At 33.2% G+C, this 22,730-nt stretch overlaps 1 protein-coding gene across 3 annotated transcripts; it reads left to right on the top strand.

The window, feature by feature from the left end:
* Positions 1 to 17,580: 17,580 nt before the first annotated feature.
* LOC111395709 (G-type lectin S-receptor-like serine/threonine-protein kinase At4g27290) lies at positions 17,581 to 21,863 on the top strand. 3 transcript variants are annotated; one of them, XM_023021833.1, is made up of 7 exons: positions 17,581 to 18,917; positions 19,464 to 19,592; positions 19,694 to 19,851; positions 20,134 to 20,344; positions 20,842 to 21,079; positions 21,159 to 21,309; positions 21,407 to 21,629. In XM_023021833.1, exons 1-7 carry the CDS (start codon positions 17,615 to 17,617, stop codon positions 21,500 to 21,502), a joined length of 2,286 nt encoding a protein of 761 aa, XP_022877601.1. In that variant the 5' UTR covers positions 17,581 to 17,614; the 3' UTR covers positions 21,503 to 21,629. The 3 variants fall into 3 exon arrangements, with proteins under 3 accessions (XP_022877601.1, XP_022877602.1, XP_022877600.1); XM_023021834.1 differs by having other exon boundaries at positions 21,393 to 21,540; XM_023021832.1 differs by having other exon boundaries at positions 17,582 to 18,917; positions 21,412 to 21,863.
* Positions 21,864 to 22,730: the final 867 nt, after the last annotated feature.

Raw genomic sequence — 22,730 nt, 5'->3', positions numbered from 1 at the left:
CTCAATCACATAGCCTCCTTACATGCTTCAATAATGGCCATATACTATGCCTCTGTTGTAGACAAAACTACTGTATTTTGCAAAGTAGCTTTCCAGCTGATAACACAGCCTTTAAGGGTAAACACATACCCTGTGAGTGATCTCCTTTTGTCAAGATCCCTACATAGTCTAAATCCTTATATCCTATGACTCCTTCTGAATTTCTTCCAAAATGTAAATAGGCATTTGTAGAGCCTTTCAAGTATCTGAAGATCCACTGTACTGATTTCTAATGTTCCTTTTCAGGATTTGCCATGTATCTGCTAAATGTACTAATTGCATGTGCAAAATCAGGTTTTGTACAAACCACAGTATACATTAACGAACCAACTGCACTGGAATAAGGAACCTTATAGATATACTCGATGTGTTCATATATTTATGGACACAAGTCTGCTGATAATCTAAAATGTGTAGCCAAGGGTGTATTGATTGCCTTTACATTCTGCATATTAAATCTCTGATGTACCTTCTCAATGCACCCTTTCTAACTCAAGTACAACTTGCCAGCCTTTCTATCCCACACAATTCCCATTTAAAGGATTTTCTTTGTTGCTCCCAAGTCTATCATCCCGGACTCTTTACTCAACTGAGACTTCACTTTTCTGACCTCTACTTTATCTTTGATTGCTATAAGCATATCATCAACATACAACAAGTATGTAACTGATCCACTACTTTCATTCCTGAAGTACACACAAATATCATAATTACACCTTTCAAAACCATGAGTAGTCATGAATGAATCGAACCGCTTATGCCACTACCTCAGTGACTGCTTCAGTCTATATAAGGACTTTTTCAACAATCACACATAGTCTTCTTTTCCAGAGACTATGAACCTTTTTGGCTATTGTATGTAGATGTTCTCCATGTAAGAATGCTATTTTGACATCCATCCGTTCAAGCTCCAAATGATTCTTTGCCACAATCCCAAGTAAAGCCCGAATTAAAATGTGCTTTACAACTAGCGAGAACACATATGTAGAGTCAACACCTGGAATCTAACTTTAACCCTTTGCTACCAACCTGGCCTTAAACCTAGTATCTTTAATCCCTGATGTCCCTTCTTTCCTTTTGAACACCCACTTACAGTAAACAATCGTTTTGTCCTTAGGTAATTTCACTAAGTCCCAAGTGGTGTTTTTATTCAAAGACTTTATCTCCTCCTGCATTGTAATCAACCATTTGCCAAAATCACTGCAATTGACTACTTCTAAATATATAGCAAGTTCCTCAGTGGAATCAATGTCTTCAGTTACACACAAAGAATAAGCAAGCAAGTCTGCCTCTTCATACCTCTATAGAGGTTTAATCTGTCTGCGAGGTCTGTCCATTGCAATCGAATGCTATGGTACTGCTGGTGGTATAGGCAAGTTATTACTATCTGTCTCCTCTAAACCAGACTGCTTTGTAACCTTTGACTGTTCCCAAGGGCTAATTTCAAACTCCACTTGAGTTGAATGACTCTGTTCTCTAGATTTACTAGAATCCACAAGAGGTCTTCTTCGAATCATAGCAAGTTTGTCAAACACTACATCCCTACTAATCACCACTTTCTTCTCTTTTGGGCACCACAACTTATAACCATTTACTCCTGATTTATACTAAAGTAAGATACACTTTTTAGACCTGGACTCCAGTTTTTCATTATTCACATGAGCATATGCAAGACAACCAAAGATCTTTAAATTAGTTTAACAAAAGGGTTTACCACACCATACCGCTTTTGATGTTTTATTTTCAATGGCCGTTGAGGGTGAGTGATTGATGAGCAAACATGCTGTAGTAACAGCTTTAGCCCAAAAAGACTTAGGTAACCCAGAATTCAAAAACATACAATGAACCTTTTCCATCAAGGTTCTATTTATCCGTTCAGCCACGTTGTTCTATTGAGAAGTTTCGGACACTGTCAAGTGTCTCAAGATGCCTTTAGCCCTGTAGAAGCTATTGAATTCATCTAAACAAAACTCCAATCCATTATCAGTGTGTAGATGTTTCACCTACTTTCCAGTTTACTTTTCTACCAATGTTTTTTACTCTTTGAAGGTCTCAAACATATCACTCTTCTAATTTAAGAAGAATAACCAAACTTTTTTGGAGTAATCATCAATTACTATCATCAAGTAATATGCAACTCCCCTTGAAGGTATTCTGGTCGGCCCCCAGAGATCTGAATGGATATACTCTGGTGTTCTCTTCGTGTCATGTCTTCCTTTAGAGAATCTAATCCATTTCTATTTTCCAAAAATACAGTGCTCAAAAAATTCCATCTTACTGGTCTTCTGCTCAACTTTGTCATTTCCTTTTCATTCATATGTCCAAGCCGCATATGCCAAAGTTTTGTCACTTCATCCTCTATCAAAGAAGAGGTAGAAACTACTAAATCTCTTATAATAGTGGAACCTTGCAAAATGTATAGTTGTGCAGAATTCTTATACCCATTCATGACAACAAGAGCACCCAAGCTAACTTTTAGAACTCCACATTCAGTAATGTACTTACAACCTTTTAAGTCAAGAGAACTCAAGGATATAAGATTTTGCTCCAATTCTGGAACATGCCTGACAGCTATAAGTTTTCTGACAATCCCATCGATCATCTTGATCATGATAGTACCAACTCTGATGACTTTGCAAGGCGCATTGCTTCCTATAATCACTGCACCTCTTGAAACCCCTTCATATGTAGTGAACAAGCCTCTATTTGGACACATATAGAAGGTACATGTCACATCCATAACCCATTCCTCACAAGGTTTGGATCCCATATCAAAGATCACAAGAAGCTACTCTTCAGTTTGCTCGTTTACCACAATATCAGCCTCCATTGAATCAATAGGACCTTTTCCCTTATCATTTGCACCCAGAGCTTTGTTTCAATTTTTCAAGGCATAGGAGTCAGCTCTAATATGCCCCTTCTCCTTACAATAATGACACCCTTCTCTATATGCCTCAACTTTGATCTGTCCCTCATATTCTTTCCAAGCTTCCTATCTTAACTCATCCCATGAGCAACTAGGCCCTCGGCCTGACTTTTAGATCCTTCAGCAAGATGCTTCAACTTCTTCTTAGACTGTAAGGCATCATAGACCTCCTCCACTGTGAGAGTATCACGACTCTAAATAATAGTATCTCTAAAAGTCACATATAATGGTGGCAACGAACACAACAACATCAATACCAAGTCCTCCTTGTCATACTTAACCTCGAAAGTTTCCAAATCGACCATGATTTCTTTGAACAAGGTTAAGTGATCATCCAATGATCCATCTTCAGACATCCTATGAGAATACAAGCGCTGTTTCAAGTGTAACTTGCTGGTCAAGCACTTTGTCATGTAGACTGCTCCAACTTCAACCACAACGCAACGACAATTTTCTCCTTTAAAACATCCTAAAGAATTTGATTTGAAAGATGAAGATGAATCTGAGCCAAGGATTTTTTATCCCTGTGTTGCTTCTCTTCCTACATCCAGGTAGAAGGCATCTTATCAAAGTCAAGCAAAGCTTTCTCTAAATCCATCTGTACAAGAACTGCTCTTATCTTTGCTTGCCATAAACTAAACCTCGTGTTTCGATCCAACATCAAAATATCATACTTCATTGTTACCAAACGGAGATCAACCTTACGCTTTGATACCACTTGTTATGAATACGTATCACAAGATATGAGTGAAATAAAACAAAAAAGTAAATAAATCGAGATTTACGTGGAAAACCCAATTTGGGAAAGACTACGGGCAGACGAGAAGAAAATTCATTGTAACCAGTATAAATGTGTTTACAATGTCTAGACTCAATACCCTCAATTGAATCTAAGCTCACAAGATGTTATAGATTTGTTCTCTTTCAATCTCTCAAGATTTCATATATGTTCAATACAATACGACGGTTTGTATGTATAGAGACGCCCAAAAAACCTAGTTGAAGATCAATAAGAGTCTAAAATACGTTAAATCGTGAAAAATTCGAAACTGTTCAGATAATACTGTCGCTCGAGAAGCGTCAAAAGGCAGCTAGCGACATGGATGTTGCTCGAGTGACAATTCAGCCGACGAAAAGCAATCGAAGCTGCTCTGCTTCAAGGGCTCGAGCGTCCAACTAGCGAATAGCTAGTGAAAATGCAACAATAATTTATCCCGGTCCATAAGTTGATTTCTCCAAGATCAACCCAACTACAATTCCTAAAACCCAAGAATTTAGGTCATACTATAACAACTATGGTATTGCTCCGGGTTTTATGTATCTCTTATTGAGAATTATAAACTCTAATTCTATAAAATTAAGAACAATAAAATCATAATAAGGAAAAAAGACACAAAAGAACAAGCAACAATCATGGAAGTTCACCTCAACGTGAAACTACGTATGCTCTAGTTAATTCACTATGGTAAAAAAGTTCACAAGAGAAAAATCACAATCCTTTTCAATCCACATATTTCCTCTTTATAGTAACAATACTTGAGCTCCACAACTTAACATCTCCATCAAGATTCCCTAATCAGAATCATTCATAGAGACCAAAGCCAGTAGAATTTTTTTCGAATTTTGACATACACCAGAAGATATCATAGTAGTTGGGACATATTACAAATCTCAATCCCATAATATATGAAATGACTTCTATTTCTCATAACTCTAATTTTGGATATTATCTTTTAACATGTAGTGGCAGCATTTCCCCAAAATATGCTATAGGTGGCCCATTTTGGGTGAAATCAGATTGATTTTGCTTTGGAGTTTTGGTGCTTGAGATAAAAAGAGAAACAAAACATTTTCACAAAAAGGTACATGTTATAAATAAACCAAAAAATATCTCTGTGATTAAACTTATTGTCTAACTTTGGAGTCAATTAAAAATATTCATGTAACAGCATCTAAATAGGTTCATGGTAATGCCGATGTCGATATTTCAATCATCTCTAGCTCAAGCAAGTCAAATAAACAAGCCGTGTAATATTTGAAGACTCTCCATATTAGCTTGAATATCCAAAAGTAGAATTCTAAATGATGGACCAAAAATTGAGAATTTTTCACCATATTCTAAATACATAGCTGCGTTCACATTTAATTGACCCGACCTGGTGGTGGCTGCGTCCCATTCCACCTAGCTGCTGGGTTGACTCTTGATTTCCACTTTTTGCTTAATTTTGAGGATAATTGAAAATTAGATATTGTGGAGATAAACCAAGGTGGATTTCAAAATCTAGTTAATTTTTATTTCTCGATAAAAATTTTGTACAATAGACCAAAAGAAATAGAGGATTTTCTCACCGAGACCAATACCACAACCTTCTTGGACATGTAAGTATAGTTTCTTTATTTCTATGCACTTCACATTGAAATTTTTCTTTTTGGCATTTGGATTAGAAAAGATGGTCCTTTCAACTTACTTTAGTAAGTATAAGCATGGATGCTGTATAAAGAAGAAAGGTCTTCGGAATTAGTCGATGTTTACCTTGATATCTCAAGTTATTTATGAGAAGTGCTTCGATCGGTCCATGTGGGAGTTTTATGAGTTCAACAATCCTCGCAAGATAGGCAAAGCATGTCTACAGCTATGTTAAATGAGGGCTTGTTCGGTAGCCACTCACTTCGCTTGAGCATCATTAAATCTAGCCTTGACTTCGACGACTCAAGGGGTCCCTTACAAATCTGTAAATCTGAGGAGACCAATCAAGGGAATCCTGGATAATTTTGACTTGATTTTTTTATTTCTTTTTGTCTTGAGGTTGGGAAGACAGAAGAAGAGGTTTTTCCCTCAATCAACTTTCTGAACTACGGTACATGGTAGATAAGGTATTGAAGTATAAAAGGAAGTCTTGGTAAGGTAAGCTTATGGGGAAAGATTACCCTTCAAAGACTGAGGAGTGGGTGGTCGAACCCATAATCTCAATTTCCTAATTATCTCCATCCCCAATGATTTGTCGAGAATGGGCATTGACAACGCACATAGAAGTAGTAATCCAATTGATTTGGATGACATAGATGAAGATATAGGCAAAGTTGAACTATGAAGTCCCGAAACAAGAGGAAAGCGAAAGGAAAAAAATTGCAAAGTGTTGGGAACACTTTAAATTGATTTCAATTGGTTACACTGACAATAGAGTCCAAGAGATTAAAGCAGTGTATAAATAGTGCCAACAAAGATTGGCATGGCAAAACGGTAGCAGTACTACCCACCTCAATCACCATCAAATGTATGGCCAAACATGGGCTAGCTTGTTGGTCAATCTCAAACACAACTAACCTTTGGTACTCCTTCTTCCAATAGTGATTCTTCAACACTGAGCACATGATGTATTCGTAGGAAAGAACTCGTGATCGAATGGTGAAGATCATTGTCGGTGCGGAGTTGCCGCTGAGCATAGTGGACAATGAGCATTTCACAACATTTGTGAAGGAATATCTTCAACGAAGGTACGAAGGGGTAAGTAAAAATACTCTACATAGTGATACCATTGTTTATTTCCATAGATTTAAGAATCAATTGATTAGTAATTTAAATAAATATGGCGATGTTATATATTTGACTTTAGATTTATAGGAAAGTATTAATAAAAAAATCTTATTTAGCAACAACTGCACACTACATAAACCTACTTTGATTTATGCCAAAAAAAAAAAAAAATTACTTTTAAGATAATTGACTATCCTTATAGTGCTAATAATATTTTTAATTCTATCCTGCAAATTATTAGGGAATATAAATATGAAAATAAAATTTGTTCTTTTATATTTGGCAATGCTAGTCATAACAAGTCTACTATAGATAACTTTGGAGAATACTTAATCCTAATTTTGGTGGTTTTTTTTTTTGTTTCATGTTTGTTTGTATTTGTCATAGTTTTAATTTAATTTTGTAAGATGGTATGCGACGGCAACGCCCCAAATCTACTACATATATTTTTTTTTTATTTTTTTTAAAATGGGGATTTGAAGTGTTACCAAAATCTTTCTTATCTAGTTTATACGGAATATAACATGATTGTACAAATATTGGGATTTAATTGATGAATCTTAAATTCAACAATTTAAATGAGAAATTTCATACATAATTAAATCTTAAATACGAAGAATTTAAATTTGTCAAATTCAATTCAGCATGGGATCTCAAGCGTCAGACACAAAAATTACTAAAATAATGTGCATGGAATTTAACATAAAATTTATCCTTCAAATAAAAAATTGTAATAATCATTTCTAAATTTTTTACTTGGTGACCCCATAAGCATCACTCGGTCAATCTTCCACGAGTCCACACAACTCGTTCTACTCTGGAAAAGTTATTGTAAAACTGAATATTTTGAAAATAGTCAATAAAAATACGTGTATATTCTTATTAACATGATATAAATATAAAATAATATAATATACAGACATCTATTAGATTTAGAGCAAACTGATTGCGATACCCAATGACTTAAGGAATTTCTTAAGAATTTTTATATCTCATAGGATTTACATATTCGACCTAACGGTCTATCTCGTAGGATTTAACACGGAAATCGACCCTAAGTCCTTATAGTAAGTATTTCATGCCAAAATTTATATAAATATCAATAAATAAGAATTTACCACTTCGCACTATGTATTCTTTACACACACACACTATGTTCAATTCCGCAAGTGTTAGTGGTGTAAAATGTGTACAATATAAACTTTTTGGTAGAAGAAAAATCATTTCATCTCAAATATACACATATATGTATATTTTTCCACCACTATGCATGTAGCTTACATAAATCAAAATGCATTTTCATGTTAATGAAATTAATCAATCATTTGTTAACGATTTTAATGAATTTTAAATCAATTCAAAGTAAATGTTATGTTTAGGTTTAAATTAATTTAATTACCTTTTCATATATATAACTGTATCATGAAAGCTCTCATTTCATATATGTAATCATACCATGAAAGCTCCCATCATCATCATCATCATCATTATTATTATTCGACGATAATACTTTTTCTTTCTATTAGAACCAATCGGGAATAACTAGCTCAAAATTACTTTTTTCTTGAGCTCAAATTAAATTATTTAACACGAGCTACAAAATGAGTATAATATTGATATATTTTCATCAACTTCTAAAATATTTAAATACTCGACCCAAATAACTTACGATAAATTTTAAAAAATACACGCAAGCAAAATAAATCATTTATACAAATAAGTGGGTCGCATTTATCACTTTAACTTTTGGGCTTTAGTGTGACGACAAGACTGGACATGGACTATTTCATTTGCTAAATGACCAGTATTAAATTTAGCCCATATAAAAATATAATTAAAATTTGGGGTGCTTTTTGAGCTGTGCCCTCAAGGATTGGAAAAAGTACTTTGTCATCACTTTTTTTTTGAGTTGTGCCCAAGTCATTTCACGTTGCCGTGCCTTCATTTTGGTGAGCGAAGTAGACTCCCACATGTGGCCTGCTGTTCCAACCAGAAAAATTTGGCATATGATACCTATGCTATGTGTTTGTAGATTCATTCCAGAAATCTTAACAACTCTTCAGCTGCCAAAGGGTTTGCCTTGCCATCGAAAGAAGGAAGCTTGAAACGACAAAAATGGTCCACAATTGAACCCGTATTGTTGACATTTCCCCGTCTATTCTGAGGAGGTGCTGGTGTGGTGCCTGATTCCTACCCAGGTCGTGCACCACCCTTATTAGATCCCTAAACATAGCTGATTGGTCTTATTGTCTTGCCATATTTTTTACATCAACAAAAATAAATTTTGTCTTAGAAATGTTGGATAACATAGTAGCTCAATATGCTCAATGAAATTAATTTTTTTATTAATAATACTCTTTGAAATCCAGATATACAATAGTTCGACAAATTTTAATTTCTAGTAACATAATGAAGAAATTACAAAGGGAAAAAGAATCTAAGTTTCTAATCCCTATGAATCCTACGAATCTTTATTGGTGGAGCTTCATCTTTGAAGGAGTCTTCTGCCTCAGCCCAGACTCTATGTCCATCTCAACCAATGGCAAGGTCATGCTAATGCCCATTCCTAAATCTAACCCAAAGTCCTCTCCATGCTCCCATTCAAGATCTTCCTCTAGGTCCGATTCAAACTAAGGTACGGGCTTGTGCTTGGGCTCGGGCTCAGGCTCAGGCTCAAGCTTAGGCTTAGACTCAACCTTATCATTGAGCTTATTTACTATCTCCGATTTAGGTTCTAAGCTCTTGCTCCACCTATCTAGAAAGGTTTGACAATATATGCCAAATTCATAGTGTTTAGGTGCTCTAGAGGGTTACCTTCTAACATTTCATCCCTAACAATAACCCCCACGTTTCCCCATTGAGATGAAAGTGAGTGTATGAGGTTATTCATAGCCCTGGTATGCATGATCTCTAGTCATGCATCCACAGCTACCATATATTTTTCATAGATGTCTTGCACGTGTTCAACAAGCGAATGAGTCGGGTCAATAAAGTAATTCTCATTAGAGTGAATGATAGACCTACGGTTCAACACTACTCTACAAGTTATGGTCTTTCTAGAGATTTGATAAGTTCTAGCCATGTTTGTAACATAAGGGTTCAATTATATTTTATCTTTGTTAATGATATCAAAGTATACGTTATGCACTTGTGGTTTTAATATAATGGCCAATCATCATGCCTTCATGTAAATTAAAACAAAGTAATAATTGCGTAACACATTTCATATTAAATATCTCATAAGCATTTTATGAATTTAAGCTTAAATAATTCATATATCATGGTCGAAAAATAAAATGAAACATAACATTTTATTTCGTGCCTTGGCTCGTCAAACAGTAATTGATTGACGAGTGTTAAATGCTATAGGTCTTATTTTAATATATTTATTTAAGATTCTAATAAAATCTCATAATATATAGAACTTCTATTTTTTTTAACAAAAATAAAAATAAAGATACCTAAGCAACACATTACTCTAAGTCTATTTCTATATATATATATATATATTATAAGGAACAATTTGCTTTGTGATAAAGTTCCAGATCAGCAATGAAGCAAATGAATAAGTGCTAAGTTATGCCCTGTTGAATAAATATGCTTAAAAAATCAAAAGAAAGCAAAACGGTTAAACTATTCAAAAGTCTGGAGCTTTTCAAGAATTTTTCCTTATCATTTCCAAAAAGGTAGGCTTCAAACTAGGCTTGAAGGAGAAGTTATATAACAAAAAGTTTTACTTGATATAAACTATCAACTCAAATTATAACAGTGAACAGTAACACACTTTTCACCATTCATGTACATTGTTTTTAACATAATCATAAACCACCGTCTAAGTCAAATCATCTCAATGTTGGGACCACAAATTTTCTTTTTTTTTCTCATAATTTACTTAAACAAAATTCATATTATACATGATGGTAAAAAATATAATTTTTTTAAATCCAGCCTCCAAAAAGATAGATTTGGCTTTGATACCAAGCTGCAACGCCCAAGTCTATTACATTTATTTATTATTATTATTTTTTATATGAGGATTTGAAGTGTTATCAAAATCTTTCTTATCTAGTTTACACAGATTTTAACATGATTGTATAAATATTGGGATTTGTTCAATAAATCTTAAATTCAACGATTTAAATAAAAATTTTCATATATAATTAAATCTTAAATATGAAGATTTTAAATTTGTCAAATTCAACTTGACATGGGATCTCAAGGCTCAAACACCAAAATTACTATAATAACGTGCGCATCATTCGATCAATCTTCCACGCATCCACATGATCAATTCTAATCTGAAAAGTTATTGTAAGAGTGAGTGTTTTGAAAATACTCAGTAAAAATATGTGCATACTCTTATTAACGTGATAGAAATGTAAAATGACATAACATACCAACATATCTTAGATTTAAAGCAAACTAGCCACTACATCCAAGGGTTCAAGGAATTTCTTAAAAATTCATATACCCCATACGATTTACATATTCGACCTAACGGTCTATCCCCATAGGATTCAACGTAGAAATCGACCCTAAAACCTTATAGTATTTCATGGCAAAATTTATATAAAGATCAAGAAATAAGAATTTACCACTTTGCACTATGCATTTTTATCTCAATTGCTACCAAGATATTTGAAATATAGCTTGTGAAATAAATAAATAAATAAACATATATATATATATATATATATATATATATATATATATATATATACACACACACACAATTGCTTAATGATTTTAATGAGTTCTAAATCAATTTAAAGTGAATGCCATGTTTAGGTTTAAATTAATTTTATTACCCTTTCATATATATGACCGTCCCATTTTCTTATTATTATTTTTATATTGTATATTAATAAAATATTTGAGGATAATACTTTTTCTTTCTATTGGAATAACACATGTATAGCTAGCTCAAAATTACTTTTTCTTGAGTCCAAATCATATTATTTGACACGAGCTAAAAAATGAGTATAATATTGGTATATTTTTATCAACTTCTAAAATACTTAAATATTCGATCCAAGTAACTGACGATAAATTTTAAAAAGTACACATAAGCAAAATAAATCGTTTATACAAATAAGGGGGTCTCATTTATCACTTCAACTTTTGAGTTTTATTGTGTTGAGAAGGTTGGACATAGACTATTTCATTTACTAAACGACCAACATTAAATTTAGCCCATATGAAAATATAATTAAAATTTGGGGTGTTACATGACATATTAAGAATCAAATTGATAGAGTTAGGGATGCGGAAAATTATATGAGCATATCTCTAAAATAGGAAACAAGCATTTGAAGAACTTTGTTCACAAGTTGGCCAAGATTCCAAAAGTTTATAATTGATGTAGGATATAGATGGAACTCTACTTACTTATTATTAAAATAATGTGAAGGTTATGAACATTGAATCGTTAAATTTTATAACTCTAGGTATGTAAGAAATGCCGATGATTCTGTTTTGATTGATACTGATTGGGACTAGCCTTTAAAGCAAAAAAATAAAAATAAAAATATTTGACAAGCTTTTATGATTCCACAAATGTCTTATTCCGGAATATACTACCTCATTAGTTCAATAGCTCTTGAACGTCTTCATATCATTGCAAAGTGTTTTCAAAAATACAAAAATGATCCCGATTTTCATGATTTTTTTTTATAGAATTAAAGTTTAGAAAATAATGGGAAGACTTGCCAATGTTATTTCCATTAACAAGTGTAATGAACCCCGAGTACAATTTAAGAGATACTAAATATATTATTAATAAAATAACAAACTGTTTAAAATTTGATGCACCTATTACTTATTCGAATTTAGAAAACACATTCACTTCAATGTACGAAACATACGCATAGTGCTTGGGTACAAATATTAATCGAACACCCACCACACCAACCCCTTCTACTACTCTTCTAGTTAATGAAGTCTAATTTCCGTCCTTATTTGAAGGCATTAGGAATGAAAAATATGAAGCAGAATGTTCTTGTAGTATGTCTCATGCATGTAATTCGACTTCAGACGCAAGTCTTGCTGGAATGCCTTTTGAATTAGTTAAATATTTTAATCATCAAACACTTAGGAGCGTAGAACCTATTAATACTATACAATTTGATTTACTCAATTTTTGGCCGGAGAATGAACAAAAATGCCCTGTCGTTTCTGTCATTGCAAAAGATCTACTAACGCCTCCAATTAGCATTATAGCTTGGAGACCACTTTTAGTACAGAAAAGAGGACTCCGTCCAAGTTAAGAATCTGACTCAAAGAATATATTCTTAAAGCATTGATGTGCGTAAAGAATTGGCAAGACACATATTTTTGAATACATTATCTGTATGAGAAAATTGTGTATAATCAAGTAAATGATAACAACTTGTTCGTTTAAAATTTTAATTCTGCCTACTCGAAAATTAAGTAGTCGGTTTCAAGCCCGGATAAAAGGAGAGTTTTCAAAAAAAAAAAAGGTTTAATAAAAAATAAAATCTAATTTCAAATTTTCAAATCTTAACTACCAGACATCTTGAGTGAGTCAAGAGTTGTTGCTTTGCATGGAGAATGAAGCAGGTGAATGCATACCTTGTCAGATTAAAGACTCGAGGAACTATAATTCTGAACTCAATCAAAATGTTCTCTACATCATTAATGAAAATGAAGATTGCTTATTTTTTTAAAAATCAAGCCTCCGAAAATGAAGAAACCATCTCTTCAAATTCCAAGCATCGTCAATGACAATACCTGTAACTTGAGATAATGGATTCTCGTTTTTGGAAGCTTCATTTAACAAATAAATAAATTGTAAACATAATTAGTTGTTCGTATCCAATTTCAACTCGCCTACTCGCAAATAAGTAGTCGGTCCCTAACCCGGATAAAAAGAGAAGGGTTTTCAAATTATAATTTATTTATCTAATTTCAAATCTCAATTCAATTTATTATTTTTACATTTTACTTCTACAACTTCATAAATCTCATATTCATATAATTTAGTTATTCAAATCAAACATCATATAAATTTTATACATTAAATATTTCAATTTAATGAAAAAGAAAGATTGTTACATCATTATTTCAATTCTCCGAATAATTATGGTAGCCTAATAGAAAGGTTAAACAGAATACACACACACAGACATTGAGCTTGTGGGCCAAGTTTGGCTCGGCCCATGACCCACAACCCAAACTCATGGTTAATGAGCTCGAGCCGGCTTTGTTCGACCCATTGCCACCACTAAACAAAGGTGAAAGAAACTCTTATATTGCCTTGGCATAAATAACAGGAAGAAATGGGGTATATTCCATTTATGTTTCTAAAAATTCTATCGTTAAAGTAAGAGTATCTCTAAGAGATTATCTATTTATAAAAAGCATCTTGTTTATTATAAATATTATCTTTAAATAGAGAGAATAAATTTTTTTTGTAACTCTAACAATGCTATCTATTTTGACCTTCCATTTTATTTTTTCAAGAAACATTTCTTTCCATCTTTTTGTTTATTATATTTATTTATATGTTAATGACAAAACAATTCAAATAAAATTTGAATAATTTAAGAAATAGAGTATTGAAATATGTAACTTATTAAATGCAATTATTATAAAATAAAATTGTAGGGTGAATTTGATTCTTCAAATTTAAAAAATCAATTCATTCTCTATTTAAAAAAAAAAAAGTTAGGTGAAAGAATCTATTGGAATTTATTATAAAGCATTGACTCTATAATGTTTTAAAAGAGGTATTATGTAGCTATGTGTGGAGGCGAAGCTATGAGCTAGGCGAGCTTAAGAGAGGCATAGACGTAAAAAAAGGTTAAAAGGCGTTTTCTTATTTTAATATTATTTTAATTTTAATCAATCAAAAAATATTTAATAATTAAAAATAATTCCTATCAAACATCTAAAATAGATTTATAGAAACTTTATACATTTTTTCAAAGTTTCCAACAAAAGCATAGGTTGAAAATGTAAATACTAAATAGTAAATATATAGGAATTTTTGGGAGTTGTCATTTGTTTAAGGCTTCAAGTGGCTTTTTTGAATATGGGGCAGACAAAGTGAAGAAATCAATTTTTAAGTTTTAACTTAAAAGAATAATAAAAAATTTTTTTAAAAAAGATAATAATGTGCGCTATCATGCCTACGCGCGCATTTTGACCGCTAAATAAGGCACCTAGCCGCTTGGCTTGGTGTTTTCACCGTGCACCATGCCTAGGTGATTCCTCGGCGTGCCTGTTAGAACATTGCTTATAGTTAGAGAGTCTATTGAATATGCTCTAATATTGTTAAATTTATCTTTTTTTACAACATGCAAATATGAACATTAAAAAAATGAGGGTATCTATGCAATTTTTTTTTCAATCATTGATTGATAAATAAGGTGCCAAGGCACTTGACTTGGCGTTTTCACCGCACATCGCGCCTAGGTGACAATGGCAAATATACCTTAATATTGCTAAATTTATCTTTTGTTATGATGGGCAAATATGAACATTCAAAAAATGAGGGTATAGATGCAACTTTTTTTATTTTTTTCCAAAAAAGAGTTCCATGATATAAATAATTAAAAAAAAAATCTTAGTGATTAAACTTATCGTCAAACTTTGGAATCAATTAAAAATATTTCTAAAGTAGCGTCCAGATCACTTAAAAATTAATCATGCATTCAGTGTATTCCAAGTTTGATAGTTCCAAAAAAAAAAGAAAAAGAAAAGGCGTTTTTTCCTCCAATCATTTTTTTATATCTAAGAAAGTGGCAACCATAATGTACACTTTGGAGTGTACGAATGGCATTCTCTATTAAAAATACTTTTATAGAAGCGTCCAAGTAGGGTCATAGTAATGTCAATATCGATATCAATCATCCTGAACCAAGACAAGTCAAGCAAACAAGCAGTGTTGTCTTTGAAGACTGTTCATATGAGCTGAATTGTCCAACAATAGAATTCCAAATGGTGGACCAACAATAGAGAAATTTCCACAATATTCCCTCCCATACACGGCAGCGTCCACATTTAGCCTCTGTTAGACAGAATTTGTATTGAAAGAGTGAGTTTTTGAATAGCAAATTTTTGAAGAATATATGGTTCAAAAGTAAGAAAAATTTTAAATTGCCATAAAGAATATTTTATTATAAAGAATGATAATTAAACATGGACTTAATTCAGGCAACTTCCCGGCTGCTGGGGTGGCTCTTGATTTCAACCTTGCTAGAACTTAAACTGACTGAAATTCCTTGAGGTGGGCCAGTGTTTAGTCAGTATTTAATCAATAATGTGTTAATTGGCAGTATAATTCAATTTCTTTAAAATAAAATTGGTGTTGACCCTAATTATCATGAAAATTGATGGGATGTAAATGAAGGAAAAAATGTGTTAGGAATGCAGAACAAGGATTATCCAAAAAAATAATTTTATTTTTTAATTTAAGAATTCAGTATCGTTACTACGTCTTCATTTATATTTCATAATCAAGAAACGAAGAATTCGAATTTACCCAAATTCAATTTTCAATTCTTGAATTGGTCTGAATTATAAATCTCTAACTCTCTAGATTATGGACTTCAAGTTTTCTTGATGCTTCGAACTTTCAAACTTTTTATGGTATTCTCTAAAGTCATGATTACACCGACACATGAACGCTTTCTTTTAATTAAACCAGAAATCGAATTGTAGATTGAATTGACCAAGAAAAGATCAAGAAAATAAGAAAATGATTTTTCCAACATTTTCTCTTTTCTGTTAAAAAATTTTGCCCTTATGTACCTATATTTATAGGCACAAAACCCTTGTCATAGATATCAGCTTAGGTAATAATTTGATATAATTTCACATGTAGTCCTTGAACTTTAATCACAATTACAATTAAGTTAAAAAAATTTTAAATAACTCTATATGAGTCTAGAAAATTTTTCGAGCTTGCATATGACCTGATCGAACATATATGAACAAAACTTCAATAATTAGATCTTGTCTAATCGATTCTAAACCATTCAATCTAGTTATTAATTTTTAATTTTTTCCCCTAAAGATAAAAGACTGCACTTTTTAAGTATATGTACACACACACACACACACATTCTCCCTCTTATTATTCTGACTAACTTAAGTACTATTTTCAATAGTCATGTGAACTATTTATAGATGTCAAAGTTTAGCTATAGCTAAGCATTGAGGAGATTTATAATTGTTCAACAAAAAATACTTAAGTAGTCACTTTACCCTTATTTATTTATGGGCCACGACATAAATTAATGTTATCTGCTTTGCTCATTCTCAATCCACCAACTCGCTGGATATTTGGTCAATAAAATTGATCTCATCCATTGATGAATTAAAAATCATTAAACTCCCGAATAGATACACACGACTCCACAACGATCAACTCAAATTTAATTCTCGCACGATTATGCCATAGAATTAAACTCGACTTGTGGTATATTTAATAAACTCTAAGTGTAGTAGTTTCGTCTTTAATTATTTCTACGATAAGGATAAATCGCGAAGCTTGAATAGTGAATGAGTCAATAGTACAACATTTCAGTACAGGAGTCAACATTTATACCTTGGTTGTGAACGAAACATTTATAATCAAAATATAAATTGTGTCATACTATGCTTTCTCAATATAAGCACCCAACTTATATTATCACAAGTGATCACATACTTTTTGATTCGAATGTTTGATATCAAATACATGCAATAAATAAAATCATAGTTTGTTTATTATATAAAAAAATATTTTATAACCAAAGAAAAATATACTACATGGGTATACAACCCAGTAGAATCTAAATTAGATCTATTTAATTTGACCTTAATTTTTAAATTCATGAGACGATAATGGATTAATTTCCAATTTTTGTTCTAGAATGCATAGATATTTGAAGCATAATCTTCACCTTATAATACTTGGGACTCGCCAATTGTTGCCATGACTGTATTGACAATTTCTCAATCCTCTTATGATTTAATCCAAGTCAAGAAAAGGTATGAACACTGGACCACATATTCAGTCAATATAAGTTTTAGATTTATTTATTTATTTATTATTAATTTTTAATATTTCCAGTCTGTGAATCTATTGAACATGAAAAACAGAGTGAATGAGGGGCAGAACAAGAACCATGGATATACGAAACAAATATTTCCCCTTACTTTTTGTCTTCACCTTTTTTATGTTCATTCTGAAAATCTCTAATCAAACGGATACTATAACTAGTACACTGATCATTAGAGATGGTGAGACCCTGGTTTCATCTGGCGGAAGCTTTGAATTGGGATTTTTTAGCCTAGAAAATTCCAATAATCAATACGTGGGCATGTGGTACAAGGAAATACCAGCTAAGACCGTGGTATGGGTTGCCAACAGAGAAATTCCCCTCACAAATAAATCTGGAGTCTTGAAGGTTATCCAACCAGGACTTCTAGTTCTTCTAAACGACACTAATGGTGTCATCATATGGTCTTCGAATACATCACGACCTGCGAAAACTGCAGTTGCAAAATTGCTGGACTCGGGAAACCTCGTCGTGAAAGATGCAAATGATGATGACCCAGTGAACTTTCTATGGGAGAGTTTTAATTATCCGACTGATACATTGTTACCAGGTATGAAGCTCGGTTGGAACTTTACAACTGAATTAGAGGTCTATCTATCATCATGGAAGAGCAAAGAGGATCCAAGTTCAGGAGATTTTACATATCACTGTGATCCTACTGGTTATCCACAAAATATCTTGAAAAAAGGTTCAGTTGAGCAGTATAAAACTGGTCCTTGGAATGGTCTCCGTTTTAGTGGGACACCAAACTTGAGGAAAAATGATATTTTCAAATTTGAATTAGTACTAAAAAAAAAAGAGGTGTACTATCAGTATGGTCTCCTTAACAGGTCAGTTATCTCAAGGTTTACATTGAGTCCGAGTGGAGTTGCCGAGCGCTGGACATGGATAGATCAAAAATGTCAATGGAAAGTTTACCTGACTGCTCCAACAGATAATTGTGATACCTATAAATACTGTGGTGCATATGGTAGTTGCAATATTGCAAATTCTCCTGTTTGTGGATGTTTAAATAGATTTCTCAAAAAAGATCCTGAAGCTTGGAAGAAGGCAGATTGGTCAACCGGGTGTGTTCGCAGAAATCCATTGAATTGTCAAACAGATGTATTTCTCAGGTATTCTGGTATTAAATTGCCAGATACACGATATTCCTGGTATAATGAAAGAATGACACTCAAAGAATGCAAGATAGAGTGCTTAAACAATTGCAATTGTTCTGCTTATACTTACTTAGATATAAGTAGAGGTGGAACTGGATGCTTAATTTGGTTTGGAGACTTAATTGACATCAAAGAGCTATCAGCAGAAGGACAAGATATCTACATTAGAATGTCTTCTTCTGAATCCGGTAAGGATTTATTCGACAAAATGCTTAACTATTCACGACATGTCTACTGTTTTCTTTAAGTATATCCAAATTATAATATTGAAGATTTTTCTCTAATATAACATTTTCGTGAACTTAAAACTTCTGAAAATCTCATAATGAGCTCAAACAAAGCGACCTCCTTTAGTACAGCTTTACTTTTTTAGATTCAATCGATTTAATTTTGCAGCTTAGTTTCAGGGCTTCACATTAGCTTCAATCTATTCTATTAATATTAGTATCCAAAAACTGGTTTACAGATGCAGAAACTTTCATTATAATTATGGCTTTCACTGATATTATATATTACAATAAATACAGGCTTAATAGAAAGCTTATCCCAAAAACACACATATCTTTGAATTCAAAGGAAGTAGAATGTTTACATTACTAGACGAACAAGTAGAAAATAGGATAATTCGGAACTTACTTTCCTTTATAGATGATGTGTGAGCTTGTCACTTTCAAGGATGTATCATCATTGAAAAGCAATCCCTTTTTCTTAATTTTTTTTGGTTAATTGTGCAGACTTGAAAGGACAGAAAAGAGAAATTCTACTAGTAAGTTTTTCGTTGTGTATGGGAATAATTCTGCTGGGTCTGAGTATGATTCTGTGTGTTTGGAAAAGAAAGATGATTAACCAAAGGCTAAGAAGAGGTATGCTAGCAAAATCTATGATTTTTTTATTAAAGACAAGTGGAGAATCCAATCTTATCTATGCAAATGGAAACCGTCTTTTGCTTTTCTCTATGTTTTAGGCGGCCTTGGACACCACTTTACAGACAATCACCATGATGAAAGCCACAATAAAGACATAGAGCTACCACTGTTCGACGTACATACAATAACTAAAGCTACTGATAATTTTTCAATTAACAATAAGCTTGGAGAGGGTGGGTTAGGACCTGTTTACAAGGTAATACATATTTTTTTTAATATAACAGGGCCGGCACTACAATGGGAATTGATGCTTTCAAATTTCATTCCAAATTTTATTGATGTTTAATCAGCACACCACATCAAATATTTTGTTCACAGAATAATTTGGAAATTTACTCTTCTACGAAATGAAGTCTTTAGTACACATAAAGGCATCAAAATTACCCTTCCTCACAAGTAGAAAGTGGGAGGAAGATGAATTATGTAAATCACTATCATAAAAAATGAATTCCTTTTACATGCTTGATTTCTGATATAGGGGCGGCTGGAGGAGGGGCAGGAAGTTGCTGTCAAACGGCTATCAAGAACTTCACTTCAAGGATTCGATGAGTTCAAGAATGAAGTCATTTGTATAGCTAAACTTCAGCACCGAAATCTTGTGAAGCTTCTGGGGTGCTGCATTCAAGGAGAGGAAAAGATGTTAATTTATGAATACTTGACTAATAGAAGTCTGGATTTGATTTTATTTGGTAAGAAATATTCATCTTGCACAATCAGGAATTATCACATTCTATACTGGTTATCAGTTATACAGTGAAGTAAACTAGTTCCATAAACATTTAATCAAATCCAGAGGAAAGATATTCTGATCAACTGTAAATAGGGGAGCCGTACGAGGAGAAAACTTCCTATATGTTTATAGGGGGTACTGTTCATCTACATCTATCCCAATGAGCCGTCTATCGAATCGGACTTTCTCTTGAAGCAATAACGCGTTAATCTAGTCGCCACCGGAGCCACAAAGGACTGTCACGCTCCAGGAAAAGATCTCAATATCATATTCGCCTAGAAGAAAAACAAAAATTGCGTTTTCGGCACGTCATTAATCTTTATTCTATGTGCTGTTTCATGCTATTGTATGCTTGAAGATACTTTGTTATTGCTACTGGAAGTAATTTCTCATTTCCTTTATCCAACAATCAAATTATTCTCATGACAGCGATTTTTTTTTTTTTATTTCTTGCAGATCCAATGAAAAGTACAGTTCTTGATTGGCCGAAGCGCTTCCACATTATTAATGGCGTTGCCAGGGGCCTTATGTATCTCCATCAAGATTCATGTCTCAGAATAATCCATAGGGATCTCAAAGCCAGCAATATTTTGCTAGATTCTGACATGAATCCAAAGATATTAGATTTTGGCTTGGCTAGAAGTTTTGGAGGAAATGAGACTGGAGCTAACACGAGCCGAGTAGTTGGAACTCAGTAAGAATCTCAATCCCATGATAAACCAAATTCTCTTCTAGTGGTTATAACTGAATTTCTTGGTTAATTTATCACGCAGCGGTTACATGTCACCAGAATATGCAGCAGACGGAGCTTTCTCAATAAAATCAGATGTATTTAGCTTTGGTGTTCTAGTGCTTGAGATAGTGAGTGGCAAAAGAAACAGAGGATTTTCTCACAGAGATCACAACCACAACCTTCTTGGACATGTAAGTACGATGTGTTTATTTCTATCTAATTTGTAATGAAATTACTCCATTTAGAATTTGGGTTCCAAAAATGGCCCTCTTAGATGAGTTCAAGTAGTACAGGCATGGAGGCTTTATAAAGAAGGTCGGTCTTTGGAACTTGTCCAAGCACACCCTGGTGTCTCGAGTGATATATCAGAAGTTCTGCGATTAATTCATGTGGGATTGCTTTGCGTTCAACAATGTCCAGAAGATAGGCCAAACATGTCTTCAATAGTGCTAATGTTGGGAAATGAAGGTGTATTGCCTGATGCTAAAAAACCTGGTTTCTTCACAGAAAGAGATTTGCTTACTGCTGAAAGTTCAACCAGCACAAATGTCGCATGTTCAATGAACGAAATGACCATTACATTTCTAGATGGAAGATAAATATATATGTTACATTAGTCATCCAAATTTTGCTTGTATAATTTTCCAGCTAAAAAATATGACATTTCAGCTAGGATACTAAATTGTATCATTTGTATTTCTTCTGTTATATACTTGATTCTTCTATGTTAGTTCCACTACTTGCAGGAATACGATTCACTGTCAATCATGGCCAGGTTCAAGTCAATTGAAAGACAATGATAAAGACTACATTTTTGGATATAGGATTGTTAAAATAGGCTGGGTCACAGACTCACATGTCCAAATTGGCACGGGCAATCCATAGCCTGGCCAGAAGGAGGTGCCTAAGGTCCGTGTAGGCCTAGATTCAAAAGAAGTGGAAGCCTATTATGGGCCAAGGGGTCACCTCAAAACCAGGCCCGGTACAGTTGCCACCTCCATTTGCATGTGGGTTTACTAAAGTGGAAATTACATAAAACCAGGTACTTAAACTTTCAAATTCAAAATTAAGGGGTGAAGTTTATTTATGCAAAAATCAGGTTTGAATTTATTTAACCACCCACCCCACCACAAAACCTAATCCCCATCACCGTGACCCCATCTCTATTTTTCTCTCTATTATCTTCTCCCTATTCTGACACACCCCATCCCATGTAACACTACTGGATCCGGACGTGGCATGCGCCGATAATAGATACCAACTAAAAGTCGGACCCATCATCAAGGCTACTACAAGTACAATATATCACTTTTTATACATCATTTTTCTAATAGAATTTCGGCATTATCTCCCCTGTAAGCAGGACTACCCAACCTGTGATCAATTTCACACAAATCTCAAACTATAACACAACACAATAAAAATAAGCTTAAACCTCAATTTTTACCAAGAAATAAAATGAAATGTACATATGGATACAAAATACATAGTGAGCCCCATAACTATCTACAAGTGATGCAAAATCACATCTAGACATGAACATGCGTCCCTGACTACATGCTCTACAAAGTGAGTCATACTAACAACATCTGTCCTGTAGCTCTGACTCTAA

The sequence above is a fragment of the Olea europaea genome, chromosome 6 (genome assembly GCF_002742605.1).
Source record: "Olea europaea var. sylvestris chromosome 6, O_europaea_v1, whole genome shotgun sequence".
Classification (NCBI taxonomy): domain Eukaryota; kingdom Viridiplantae; phylum Streptophyta; class Magnoliopsida; order Lamiales; family Oleaceae; genus Olea; species Olea europaea.
The sequence above is the reverse complement of the archived record's forward strand: the minus strand, read 5'-3'. Positions and strand labels throughout refer to the sequence as shown.

Coding starts and splice junctions, on each gene's coding strand:
- LOC111395709 (XM_023021832.1), top strand. CDS start 17,615: ATGAGGGGCAGAACAAGAACCATGGATATACGAAACAAATATTTCCCC. Junction 19,593..19,693: donor TAACCAAAGGCTAAGAAGAG/GTATGCTAGCAA, acceptor TCTATGTTTTAG/GCGGCCTTGGACACCACTTT. Junction 19,852..20,133: donor GGTTAGGACCTGTTTACAAG/GTAATACATATT, acceptor TTTCTGATATAG/GGGCGGCTGGAGGAGGGGCA.